Raw genomic sequence first — 12,626 nt, 5'->3', positions numbered from 1 at the left:
AAAGGGATGGGGAGGGAATGGCCTCTGTGCTCTGGATCTGAGCTCTTGGGAAAGGTGGTGGTAGGCAGATGCCTAAACCAGATCATGGCATGACTCCAGCCATCATCCTCGATTGTTCTGTAAGAACATGGGCAGACTTTGGACAGCAAAGTGTCCTGTTTCTGACACAGATTAGTGATGGCATCCTCATAGCCATTAACAAGATGCTCATTGTTAATCTGCTTCAATAGTTGGCCTGATTTCTTTCTGGCAGTGTCTATGTTGTTTTGTTCAAACTGAATATATGCTGAAAAGGGACTGAAACTGGCCTTCTTCAGTTGTGACATCAGAGCACACTGGGCTGTAACGATTTCTTGTCTTCAGAGGATTCAGCGCTCCCTCATCACAAAAGTGCTGCTGTGTTTCCTCATCGTTAACATATGCCTTCCCTTATGCCAAGTAATTTCCGAACAGTTCCTGGGGAGATTTCCTGTGGATGTGGAGATGGGGAGGCTGGGAGGATGTTGGCGCAGCCTGTGCTGGTACCAGCCCTTGGAAGAGAAACACTTGGAAGAGCAACTGCAAGCAGGCAGTGGTTGAGCACTGTCTCGCCTAGTTCACAGCTACTGGGCACAGCCTTTGGGTTTAACGTGATTTCCCAAGGAGTCTATGCACAGGATTTATGCCTTCAAGATTCATTACTGTAGTTGGTATAGATACCACCGAGCACATACTGGCCTGAGAGGATCTTCTGCACTCCCAGACTGTATATATCTATCCCTCACGTATTAAAATGACAGTGTCAGATTTTGTTGATATGTTTTCTCCTTGTACCAGGGTTCCTGGGAGCCAGTGGTGATGGCCCATGCAACGTAATGGGACAGGGGCCTCAATCTCAAATTTGTGGGTTCAGATGCTGACTGTGCATCTGGACACAGGTTTACCCAGTTCCCCAGGCAGATGTGCAACTGAATAAGATGTAATCAATAGGTCTACAATGTGCTTAATATTAGGCACATGCTTTGATATCTTGCTGAATCAGGAACACAGCAACAATGAGCAATCAACACGTTAGGTGACATGTCATCTACATACAGCACAAGTCCCACTGGTGTTATGAAACTGATGCATCATGAATGTAGTAGCCTAAGTATGGCTCCAATAAGCAACACCAGATGATAATAAAATAGACAAGGTCCCGTTCAACTGAAATATCTCAAGATGCTTTTAAGAGAGGATATTAGACCCTAACTCCAGTTTAATAACTGAAATAGGGTTTGAAGCAATGTTTCTCCCCAGAAGATGACCAAAGTGTTAGGAAGGCTCTGACGGAGATGCAGATGAAGGAGGCAGAAAAAGAAAGGGACATATTGATCCTTTCTGTTGGGATCACCCAAAGAAAATTAGAAAAGCAGTGAGGGGAAGAGTTGGTGGGAAGGATGAGGTGAGAAAGAGATAGATGAGAAACCAAGAGCTAAAAAGATGCTGGACAACCGAAGGACCCTGACCTAAGCCCCCATATGGTCTAACCCGCAGAATTAAACATGCGTCACTGAACACAGGACATGAAAATTGTCCAGATCTGCATGTCTTCTGTATTAGGAAAAGAGCACTATTGTTTACAAACCCCTGTAAAGCATGTACCTGTAGGAAAGCCTCTAAATCCCACCTGTGTCCAAACAGCTGAATTGCAAGCCCAGAGCTCTAGAAGGCATTCTTAGCATCCTGGGGAGTTGGCAGACAGCACTGTTCTAGTGTATGTAGTGCAAGTAGGATGGATGCATAGTCCCATTTCAGTGAGAGACAAAGTGCCCACACTGAGGAAGGGAGCCAGAGGATCCAAGGAAGGGAGAGTGCAGCTGGGTTTCACTAAGGAAAGCTGAAGAACTTCTAGATTGTGAATCCAAACACAGGAGCCTCAGGACTGTTTGACAGAAGGAGCTCAAACAAGGCTGGACATCAGATGGTGCACACAAAACAAGTGCTTCCAGTCAGTCTTCCTGTGCATACCACCTCTATAAGTGGTCCTCGCTCCAGCCTTTGAGCTACTTCTGTAGAGGATGGAAAGACTCACAGAATCACAGAATGGTTTGGGTTGGAAGGGACCTTTAAAGGTCATCTAGTCCAACCCCCCTGCAATGAGCAGGGACATCTACAAGTAGATCAGGTTGCTCAGAGCCCCATCCAACCTGACCTGGAATGTTTCCAGGGATGGGGCATCTACCACCTCTCTGGGCAACCTGTGCCAGTGTTTCACCATCCTTATTGTCAGTATTAGGATACTGAGGCATAACTAACCTTTCAGGTGAGTGCATCTCTCTCCCCTCCGCTGACAGTTAACGGACAATGATACAGGAGTCACACTACGGAACACACATCTTTCATCAGCTCTGACTCCATCTAGGAAGAGAAAGTTTGAGTGAAGCTGAAATTTCAGTTCCAGGGTCAAATACATTCTTTCAGAGACAGAACGCAGCATCCAGAGATATGTTATCATTTCCAGTAAAAACACACAAGGACACTATCAAGAATTATAGAAAGAAGAGACAGGTAGAGGTGTAAATAACACAAGATAAGTATTTATTCACACTGTTAGATTTACACAACTTATTCTTCTCTGATGCATACACATATTGGATCAATGTCTGCTCTCAGCAATGGTGATTTATATTAGAAATGATTTAATTCAACCAAGTGGGATCATATTAGATTTATATCTGTGTAACAACACACATTTTGGCTCATCATGTTCAAAATAATAGCTGGGTGGTTCAGAGGAATATAAGCAAGTTTTCAGTTCCAGAAAAGGAGAGCAGATCAAAAAGTATCAGCTGTTTTTCAGGCACTGCAAGGACCAATCCTGACAGCAGTCCCAGTGAAAGCTTCCATTAAAAAGGAAACCAGAAGTGATGCAGTATTCCCATTTCAAGTACCTCACCCTCACCCTTCTCCAAATTACACTGACACTTACATATTCTCCTTCTGGACAAGTCACAAATGATCCCCAGAAGGAAGAATTTCTTGTGTTTCATCCTCTCACCAAGACAAGTAGAAGTGTGAGAAAATTGGGAAAGATATCATAAATGCCAAAAGCAACTAAGCATCAAAGTTGACAAGGGACAGAATGGTCTACTATATAATGAACAGATAGACCATTAAGGGTCAGCTCACACATAAGAACTTATATTTATGAGCACATATGGCAGATTTATAATGGCATATTGGAAATATGCAGCTTGCTTTTGTTATAATAAAACCTGTTCCCATTCCAACAGCTTCAGCAGGCTGTGAATCAGGATCCTTTGTAAGTAAAGGGCAGAGGAGTGCTGCATCCCAGCATAGGCTTCACGGAACGATATCCTCGGCTCTCAGAGAACGCTCTCAAAAATAAAGTAGGAAATGATCCGTTGGCTGGGTAAGATGAAGCATCCTGACTGCAACAGCACTTGCTTCACAATATTTTTGTTTCAAATGCAATGTGATCCTTACAAATCCTTCACTGTATTCCTAGCATCTGCAGATTACCTGCTGGAATACTGAATAAAACCCAATTTGGATTTTGCTGCAACAGTGTTGTGTAACACAGTATAGAGACACATGTCGAAAGCAAGCTTTTATGGAGAAGAATAACTGGTTTAATTACTGCTCTCCCAGGATCTTATTTTTCTGTGTACATACCTATGTAGTGACAGAGAATTCAGCCTCATGCCACAAACTGGTTGACCGAGCTCCATCAACGTAAGAAACTTGCACAACCCAGCTGCTTGGACCCTCTTTCCATCAGTGTCTCGGGCCCAGAACCACCATGCAAGTCTAAGGAGCAGTTTTCTTACTGGACGTTGCATGCTGGAGCTGACAGAGCAGTACATCATTGCAAGTAAATCTTCAGTCAGTCTCAGATTTCCATCATTATGACTGAAGATTTCCACTCTGGCGTTCAAAGCTGTATACAGAGCCACAGCTCAAGACCAAACACTGTTAACTTTGCCACAATACAGATTTTTAGAGATAATACCCTGCATATGTTGGAAATACAGCTATCGTGTTATAGCTGTAGTTCCCTCAAATTAGTAATATATTTAGGATTAATATGTTACAGTCATTTGCAAACATGCCACAAATTGAGTTTTGAGCACTGTCATTCCTACGGAAAACACCAGTCACATCTAAAAGTACAAATGGGCACGGTGCAAAGAGCCAGAATGAGCTATCTGGGCTAGTGCTCCGCAGCACGAGCAGGATGGACCAGGACAGGCATGAAGCGGTGTGCCCACGTTTGGGTGAAGCCTAAGCAAACAAAAATTCTGCAGAGAGGTTGTGCATGTAGATTTAGCAGGTACAGAGCTAACTGGAGCGCCCCTCCCACATCTTGGTATATCCATGTCCGAAAGTATACTATCACCCAATTTAAGAGCTGCTAAATTTAAGAAAAGATTGAGACAGGTTTGAAACATATGGTCCAGGAAATAATATATTAATCATACAGATAAGACATCTCCCTGCTTTACATGAGGTAAATGCGGGTCTCTTTATACAAAAACATTATTCTGAAAGACAGCAGGCTGAATTTTCAGTCAGGAATTCCATGGCTTTAATTGCCTAATAATTAAACTTAATCATTCTAACAAAAAGAAGGAAAAAAACAACCACATAATCAAGCCCAGTCTATTAGCACGAAAAATCTGATCAGAAGAGCACAAAAACTCATGAAAAGTAGTATTAATGACCAGCTGATTGATGCTGGTGGCTCTTTAAGTGTCTGCAAACATTTCAAGTGATTGTGATTACATAAAACAGAACTGTGAAAGCCCAAATTCACAGGCAAGCCCTAGGCAACCCAAAAGTTGACTTATCTCCTTTCTCAAGGACAAAACTTTTTAGCTCTTCATTGCCTTCTTTCATTTCTTGTTCATAGATCTACCAAACTAAAGGCAATGACTCTACCAGAAGCAAGTGGCACTGGGCTCAGGGGAGGAAGAGAATACCTGGAGCACATTTGCTATTCTTACTTTCAGGAAAAAGCATCGCTACTGCTACTTACCATCAAAACAAACAAATACTCAGCAAACAAGCGAACGAGAACAAGCCTGTGAACAAGTCTAAGAGAGAACTACACCTCAAGGGTACATGCCGTGGGTCCAGCGTAAGCCAGGAGGGATTTCATACAGATATACAACTGTTGTTCAATGCTAAAATGGGATTATTCAAGTTGGAACTGAGACCTTCAAACACATGTTTAAATTCAGCCCTCAAGACCCTTTCAAACCCACTGATAGCAATAGGGTATATGAAAGCATAATGCATACATTAGCAGTTTGAAAGGCTTTTTGGAAACAGAGGAGAACTCTAGCATAGTTATAATCTGTGTGTCTCTCTCTCTCTGAAATTAGCTAAAACAGCTGCCCAAATGACTACCAGCCAATTCAGAAAGTGTTCAGCTGTTCCTCCAAAGTAGGGATTGTGGCCTGGGGTTGGACAGAAACAAGCTGGGGTCAAGCAGAGGATGTGCCAAGCATTTCTGTGCACTGTGGTTAATCAAACAGCACACAGTACATTTACAGCTTAGTTTAGACCATAGGCTCCATAGCACGGATGTGGACACTGGGAAGGCAGAACCAGGAGAGAGGCAGCTCCCTGCTACAGTTGTCTTCATGGAATTTGATATTCAGGTAGAAATCGCCTGTGTAGAGAAAGAGAAGTGCTCCAAAGTACACAGAGTCTTTGGTTGGCTTCACCTGGAAAAGAGAATGTGAAAATCAGTATAATTAAACCAGCAACAAAACAAAATAATTGCACTTGGCAATTCAGTAGCTCCTTCAAATGATCTCAAAGTACTCTAGATTCACATCTCAATATTGCCTTCTCACAAAAAGGAGTAAAGATCTTGTCCCTTTCTAGCAATGGTGAAACTGGAGCATAGAAAATTAAATCCTGTATTATTCGGTCATGCAGCAAAGCTGTGGCACAGCTAAAACCAGAATACAGATCCTCAGGAGTCACTGATTCCAGATCAGAGCTGGTTTAAGGTGGAAGCTCCCCAGAGTGTCCTGAATATCTAGGAATGTATTTTCTCAGACTGCATTTATCAACATCTGTATTAAAGGTCTAAATCATGCTCTAAACTCATGTTAAACACATGGTTAAACACCATTTAACAGCTTCGCAATAACTTAATTCATCACCACTTATTATTCAGACACAATCTGATTGCAAATTCTCATCAGGAATTTTAATATTCACTGTCATTGAAATAATTAAATTTAGCAAGAAACGTCACATGAAAAGTAGCCACTTGTCCAAATTAAATACAGAGTTCACACTGTTTCTACATTTATGTATCTCTGTTCATCAAGAAAGCATTTATGATCCATAACTTTACAACAAATAATGTATCTCAGTCCCTCCTTTCAGCAAGACACTTAAGTAATTTCTAACTTTAACAATCCCACAACTGTGCAGCATGTGATAATGTTTGAATTAATATCTGCTTCTACAAGATGTTAAATCCAGTTTCAGGGGGCCTAGAATGGGGTTAAAGTTGCTGCAGATGCAAAACAGAGAATCAGTACAAAGCCATTCCATTGGATGGAATTTATTACAAAAATTGTGAAAAGGCAACTTCATCCTAGCAGAAAAGATCCAATAAAGAGCATCTGATGCTCCTCAGTACTGGTCTTCCCTCAGCCAAGACTATCTTACCAGTTCCCTTCCGCTCTCTGGACCCTGAAACCATCAACTGATCGGGTCATCCCTACTTTCACAGGTAGGCCTATGCCCATGTATTTTCTTTTTCACCTGAATATTCATTGGTAATGGGCCTTTCTTTGGAGATCTCCAAACACCTCAGTGTCCATCATGTTACAGAGTCCATCGCTGATTCCAAATGACAGCATGACACACCACTGCTCCGTCAAGCTGAGACCCAAGCCCAACCACAACAGAAATTCGGGTTTTGGATACAGAAGCACTGAGCTGTCCAGATGTGCTGGACTTGATTTGAAACAGGGGGAGAAAATATTTGCAAGGGACATCACTGGGAACAGAAGGAACATTACCACCTGGAACAACGAATGGATGAGGCTAAAGCTCCGAGACAGATTGTCAGGATTCTTGCCTACTACAAAAAAAATTTCCTAGGACATCAACAACGGGGTATTAACTGGAAAAGTGTCTATGGACACCCTTTGCTGAAGGGCACTTTGCCATTGCACAGGAAGACCAGAAGAAGGATGATGACTAGACCATGTCAGGGAAACGGGGGAGATAAACCACTAGAAAGGGTTTCCAGGAGTGTGGGGCACCACAAGAACATGGCAGAGAGTTGAAAATTGCCTGTCACCGTCTCCAGTGAGGAAGGTTGTCTGTAGCTGGCAGATGTGAGGGGACCGAGTTGTTTCTGATTTCTCTTATTCTAGATTTTTCTGGACCTTCATTGCTGGGTCCCTCAGCCAGCAGACAGACACCCTGTATAGTCCCTTGGGGTATCGGGCTTCTTTGCTGAACCTGCCTAAATGGATGTTCTTGCACAGGGACCTGGCTGTTCACAAGTAGGAACATCACCAGAGCTGGCAGAGCCCAGGCTCCCTTTGGCTTTGGTGCTGAGCACTTTTGCTGACCTACTGCAAACACATATCAGCATCGTATCATCCACGTGAGTGATCAGAGCAGCCACAGCTGTTCTCCTGACCCCCGTCCTTGGCATTTCCACTCCTGGCTGGGTACAAGTTCTTGGCCTCTGGCATTGCGTCTGGACATGCAGAACGACATCAAGCAGTTTCCTCTCTTGCTTCCTTCTCCTCCTGCTGGGGCTGCCTGCCTTGCTTCCACCTCACTGGAACTGATGCGTACTCGTATCCAGAGGAGGATAGAGACAAGCACTAACCCCAGCAATGGGTGGAGGCAAACAGCAAAGAAGCCTCCTCAGGACCCATACATTTTTCAAGCTCCCAGTCCTTTTTTCCTAATCTAGTTGCACCATGAAGAAATGTCTGTAACAACATTGATCAGAGCCCTTGACCAGCAGGAAGGTGGCTGCAGGCACATCGGCATCAACACAGTCTTTTCACTCATTTGAAGTTCTGCCTACTTGTTTGCTTGTTCCTCCTGCCTTTACAGTACGTCTCTGCACCAGTCATCAGTTTCTTCATCATCAGTGAGAAGAGCCAGCGAGGCAGGTAGCGTCCTGTTCTGTCAGTAGCCCACCACCCTGTGTGCAAAACGCACAGACCAGACAACAACGTTCATTGTCTGGGGACTATCCACAGCTGTATGGCCACTTGTACAGCCACTACTTTAATCAACACTTGTGGTTTGGGGAAGAAACAGGGAAGCAAAAGTATCTTGAAACCTTTGCACTGCTGAGACGCAAGTGGCTCTGCAGAAGTTACAAGAAACTTCTTCAGAAATAGCAACTAACTTTGGAAAGTATGGCTGCCTCTTTAGCGGGGCTGCCTACAAACATTCCCAGGAGGCCACAAGCACATCAGCTCAGCAGCAGTCAGGTCAGTAGCAGGCCAGATCCAACCCAACCGGGCTACCACGCATAGGACTGATTCTGAGGTTAAACCACATTTCGGTGTCTCTCTGCACACTAGGCATCCAAGCTCCTAGTACAGTAAGAAGACATCTACTCAATGCAGCCTGTGGAGGAAACATGCACCAGTCTACCTAGCCAGCCGATAGAGTCGGGATACAGTTGCCTAAACATAGGCACCTTGTGACATTTGGGATGACCTAGGGCACTGAGACATCTGCACAGGGCTGGTAAGATCTGCAGGATGATTTACAGGTTTTCTGGAAGTAAGTGGAGGCCAGGTGGGATACCTACAGCACCTAAGTTATGGTAGACGCTTACTTAGGCAACTGAATCTCACTCCTGGTGTCTATGTTAGTGTAAGCCAGGTTCTACCAGCTGCAGACTGTATATCCATTGACTAATGGGAGCTTAGCTGGCCAGCATCCATGGTAACACCTACTCATTCAGAAGTCTTGGTCTGGAACTGAATCCACCCAAATGTCTATAAAGTGGGTGTCCACATCTGAGCCAGCTGTTCAACACAAGGATTCATCTGATCAAATGCAGAATGAGGTAAAATATCCCCTAAACTCCATCAACCCCCCATGACTTGCTCTCCACTGCCTGTGAAGGGAGCTTGGGGTGACTTGTTCAGATGTGTACACAAGTCAGAGGTTCCCCACCATAGCTGACAGTACACGCCACCCCACTGATGGCAATGCATGATCCAGCTAACCGATGAGAAACGTGAAGATCACATACTCGTACCCGATCCAGACCAAACTTCTATTGTCATTCGACCTAGCAGTGCACAGATCTGGTAGTGTCACCACCTAGATATGTGCTTATATGTTGTGCCAGTCTGGGATGCTTTTGAATACATGCTTGCCGAATTGAGTCAGAGTTGAAACAATTTTTGCCAAAGTTCCACCAAATAGTGGAAACCAAAGATGAGAAGCTTCTACGCTGGAAAAAAATGACTGAAGAATCGAAAAAAAAATGCCCACATGACTTCTCTGTTCCACTGAGATAGAAGAAAAATTAAGTTTCTACCTCCATCCTAATCCTTCCCTGATTCAGGCTACTGTGTGGGACCGAGATTGCTTAGAACTAATTACTTCTTATTTATACTGCTGTAGTACTTAGGGAGCTCAGTTGGAGATTAGGGCTAGTGCCAGCTACTGTTCGCTGCCCCAAAGAGTTTACAGTGTGAGTAAAACAGTGCCAAGAAAACTAATTTGTTCCAGATGGGCCACAGAGGACCTGCCAGAAGTGAGCAAATGTTCATCATCGCTTCTGAGCTGATTCAAAATGACCATCTACTAATGAAATTTTCCTCATCTCCCACTACCAATCACTTGAACTAGCACATGATAACGCACGCAGGAAAGAACCTGCTTGTGAATAGTAATGGCAAAAGCAGGAACAACAAGGAAAGATGAATTGCTGGTAGTTACAGGAATTTCCATAGAAGATAATTTTTTTTTTTTTTTTTTAATTTGGCAAGAAGCAACTCTATCTGATCAACTAATCAGTCAAAAAAAACCATTGGTAAGAACTAAGAATTTTTAATAATATGGCTAAAGCTAAACTTTGGGTTGTGAAGTGAGATAAAAACAAATCAATGCAGTGTGGTTTAATGGGTGGGGCTCCACCATGTCATCTCATGTTTCAAAACCCCGCACTGAACAAGAATGCCTGCTATCTATCTACATGAGAACTGATGAAGTCACTTTTTCTGTTAAATACAGACATAGAAAGGTAAGGCTAACCAAATTATAAGTTGTGCTTAAAAATAAAGATTTTACTTAATTTAAAATGCATGGAAATATCTCAAAATCCTTTAAAATTTTCAGTAAAAGAATTTGCTTTTTGAAGTAGTATATCCCAGCAGAGACTTTGTGACACGAACCCAGACTGCTGCATTGTATTGAAATAAGAGCACAAAAAGGTGAATCGGCACTCATTACGCTACTTCTAAGAGAAGTCATCTAACCCGGACTTCAAGCCACAAGAAAGAGAAATACAAAATTGTATGACTTTTACCCTTTAAACAATTTATATTCATACTGTGAAGCAGCATGTGCATGCTGAAAATTCCTGTATATATCCCCTGTCTCTCAGATAGCAGCAGAAACTGATCTGAAACATTTTAGTTTGGAAACAAAAATAATTGTGATTTGCTGAGCATCAGGCTTAATACGAAACGAACATTCAGGAAAGCAGAGGCGGTTTGGGTTTTGTTTGCTTTTTCCCCAGAGTAATCACATTCAATTGAGCACCAATAATGTAGCTTCTGCATCAGCATGACAACAGACCAAATCTTCAGGGCTTGAGAAGTGTCTTCTCTTGCTGTAATACCTGATGTTCCCACTTGTTCTTGACCACACACTTCTGATACGCCAAATCATATGCTATTTCTCCATCCTTCCTCCCACCCAGTTTGGCAGCACAATAAATCATGTCACCACCTCCTTGCCAGTGTCAGTGTAAAGTCAGCCCAATTAGCTTAAACTGCTGACGAACGTGGGTTTTGCTAAACTGGCCAACTTTGCACGAAAACAAATGTTCACACCACCTCTGCCACTGGGTCTGCTGGGGAAGAAGGGAGCATCTTCCTGCAGAGGAGCAGAAACAAGCAGCTGGGAACCGGTAGCATCTCAAGCTACCTCCATTACACAAGCAAACTAATTGTGTGCCCGTGACCTCAGCTTACAGCTTATAAAAATAACGGGCATGTGTTTAATAGCTTTGACAGAGCAGCACTGAGTTACACCAGCAGGGAACCTGGTCCAGTGTCTCAGGTTTCATTTGTAACAAAAGGAAACTCTGTCTCTTTCATCTCACCCCACCATGAACTTCTTTGGTTTCTTAACCAGTGTCTGTCGGAATTTCCGCCAAACTCAGAGCATGAACACAATTCTGAGTATGTTCGTTCTTCCCTGAAACCTCGAATGCAAAAACCAGGACTTTCTTCTTGTCCCCACAACAGGTGCGGCTTCCTGAAATCTTTCTTCCATTGCTGAATTAGTTATTACAGGGGATGAAAGGGCCTGTGACAGCATTAGATGCACTGTTTGAAGAGATGTCTTCCATGATGAGGGCTATATGTCTCGAAGAAATATGACTAAGTATTTTCTCTTGGAGTCTGTGTAGGACAAGCATCAACACTACATACCGTGAAACATAACACTTCTTGTCTAAGAGTCGACATTTTCTTCGTTTCACCCTTTTGGATGGAAAGGAGGACAAATAGTAGAAAACAACTCTATTTTTAACTTATCAGGGACTGTGTTTACAGGAGAAATGTCACAATACTGAACAACGGGGCAGATGCGGGGACCGTAACGTATGAGAAGGCTGCCTGGGCGGGCACAAGCGATGTGATCTCCTGACTTCTTGCCCCGTAGGAGACTCAATCAGATGGTAAGAATACATCACGCTGACATCTCCCTTTTCCCTCATTAGCCTGGAGGGTCAGGCCCTTCAGCAGCTGGGCATCCACATACTGCCACTCTGATTAAAAAATCCACATTGTCAGAAAGAGAGTCAAAGAAAGCCATCTCTTGATTATTTCTGTTGACATATTTAAATTATTCAGCTAAGAATATAGTTAGCCCCTATTAAAATTCAAGCTGATGGTGTATTCCATGCTCATTAACTTTTTGAAATATTTTCTTCCCATGATGCGTAATTGAAAAATATGCATGGTGACTATCCCTGTGGTTAACCTTTAACTTCTTTCTCACTAAGGTTCACTTATATATTCAGTTTTGACAGGTACATTTTACTAGCGATCCGAAGAGCTGACCTAAGCAAAGGTCCTAAGCATTATCCCAAACACTCGTGCTCTTCTTCATGTTTATTTTATAAGTTACCAGAAATACTGCTTATTCCACTCTGCAGTACTGTCCATATGTTTTTCGCTCCTGTTTTTTTGTTGTGGTCTTTTTTTGGGGAAGGATGTGGGACAGAGTAGTTGTATCTGTATTTTCAGTGTCTTGCCTTAGAAGCAAAAAGCTCCTAGACTTGAATTGTCTAAAGAAAAAATTGAGAGAAAAATAAAAATCTCAATTGTTTTAAAGTGGCTTTTCTAATTCCCTTTTAAACATGTTTGCTATTTTTCTTTATG

At 42.9% G+C, this 12,626-nt stretch overlaps 1 protein-coding gene across 3 annotated transcripts in view; it reads right to left on the bottom strand.

Moving 5' to 3' along the window:
• Positions 1-2,542: 2,542 nt before the first annotated feature.
• The window catches only part of TRAPPC9 (trafficking protein particle complex subunit 9), a 553,794-nt gene continuing 543,710 nt past the window's right edge, over positions 2,543-12,626 (bottom strand). For all 3 annotated transcript variants that reach the window (XM_075415508.1, XM_075415510.1, XM_075415509.1), the window contains one exon: positions 2,543-5,714. In XM_075415508.1, the coding sequence (XP_075271623.1) occupies positions 5,547-5,714 (168 nt within the window). In that variant the 3' untranslated portion in view covers positions 2,543-5,546. The remainder of the gene's footprint in view (positions 5,715-12,626) is intronic.

The sequence above is a fragment of the Opisthocomus hoazin genome, chromosome 3 (assembly GCF_030867145.1).
Source record: "Opisthocomus hoazin isolate bOpiHoa1 chromosome 3, bOpiHoa1.hap1, whole genome shotgun sequence".
NCBI classification, from domain to species: Eukaryota; Metazoa; Chordata; class Aves; order Opisthocomiformes; family Opisthocomidae; genus Opisthocomus; species Opisthocomus hoazin.
Note: the sequence above shows the minus strand (reverse complement) of the source record. Positions and strands in the feature narration are given on the sequence as shown.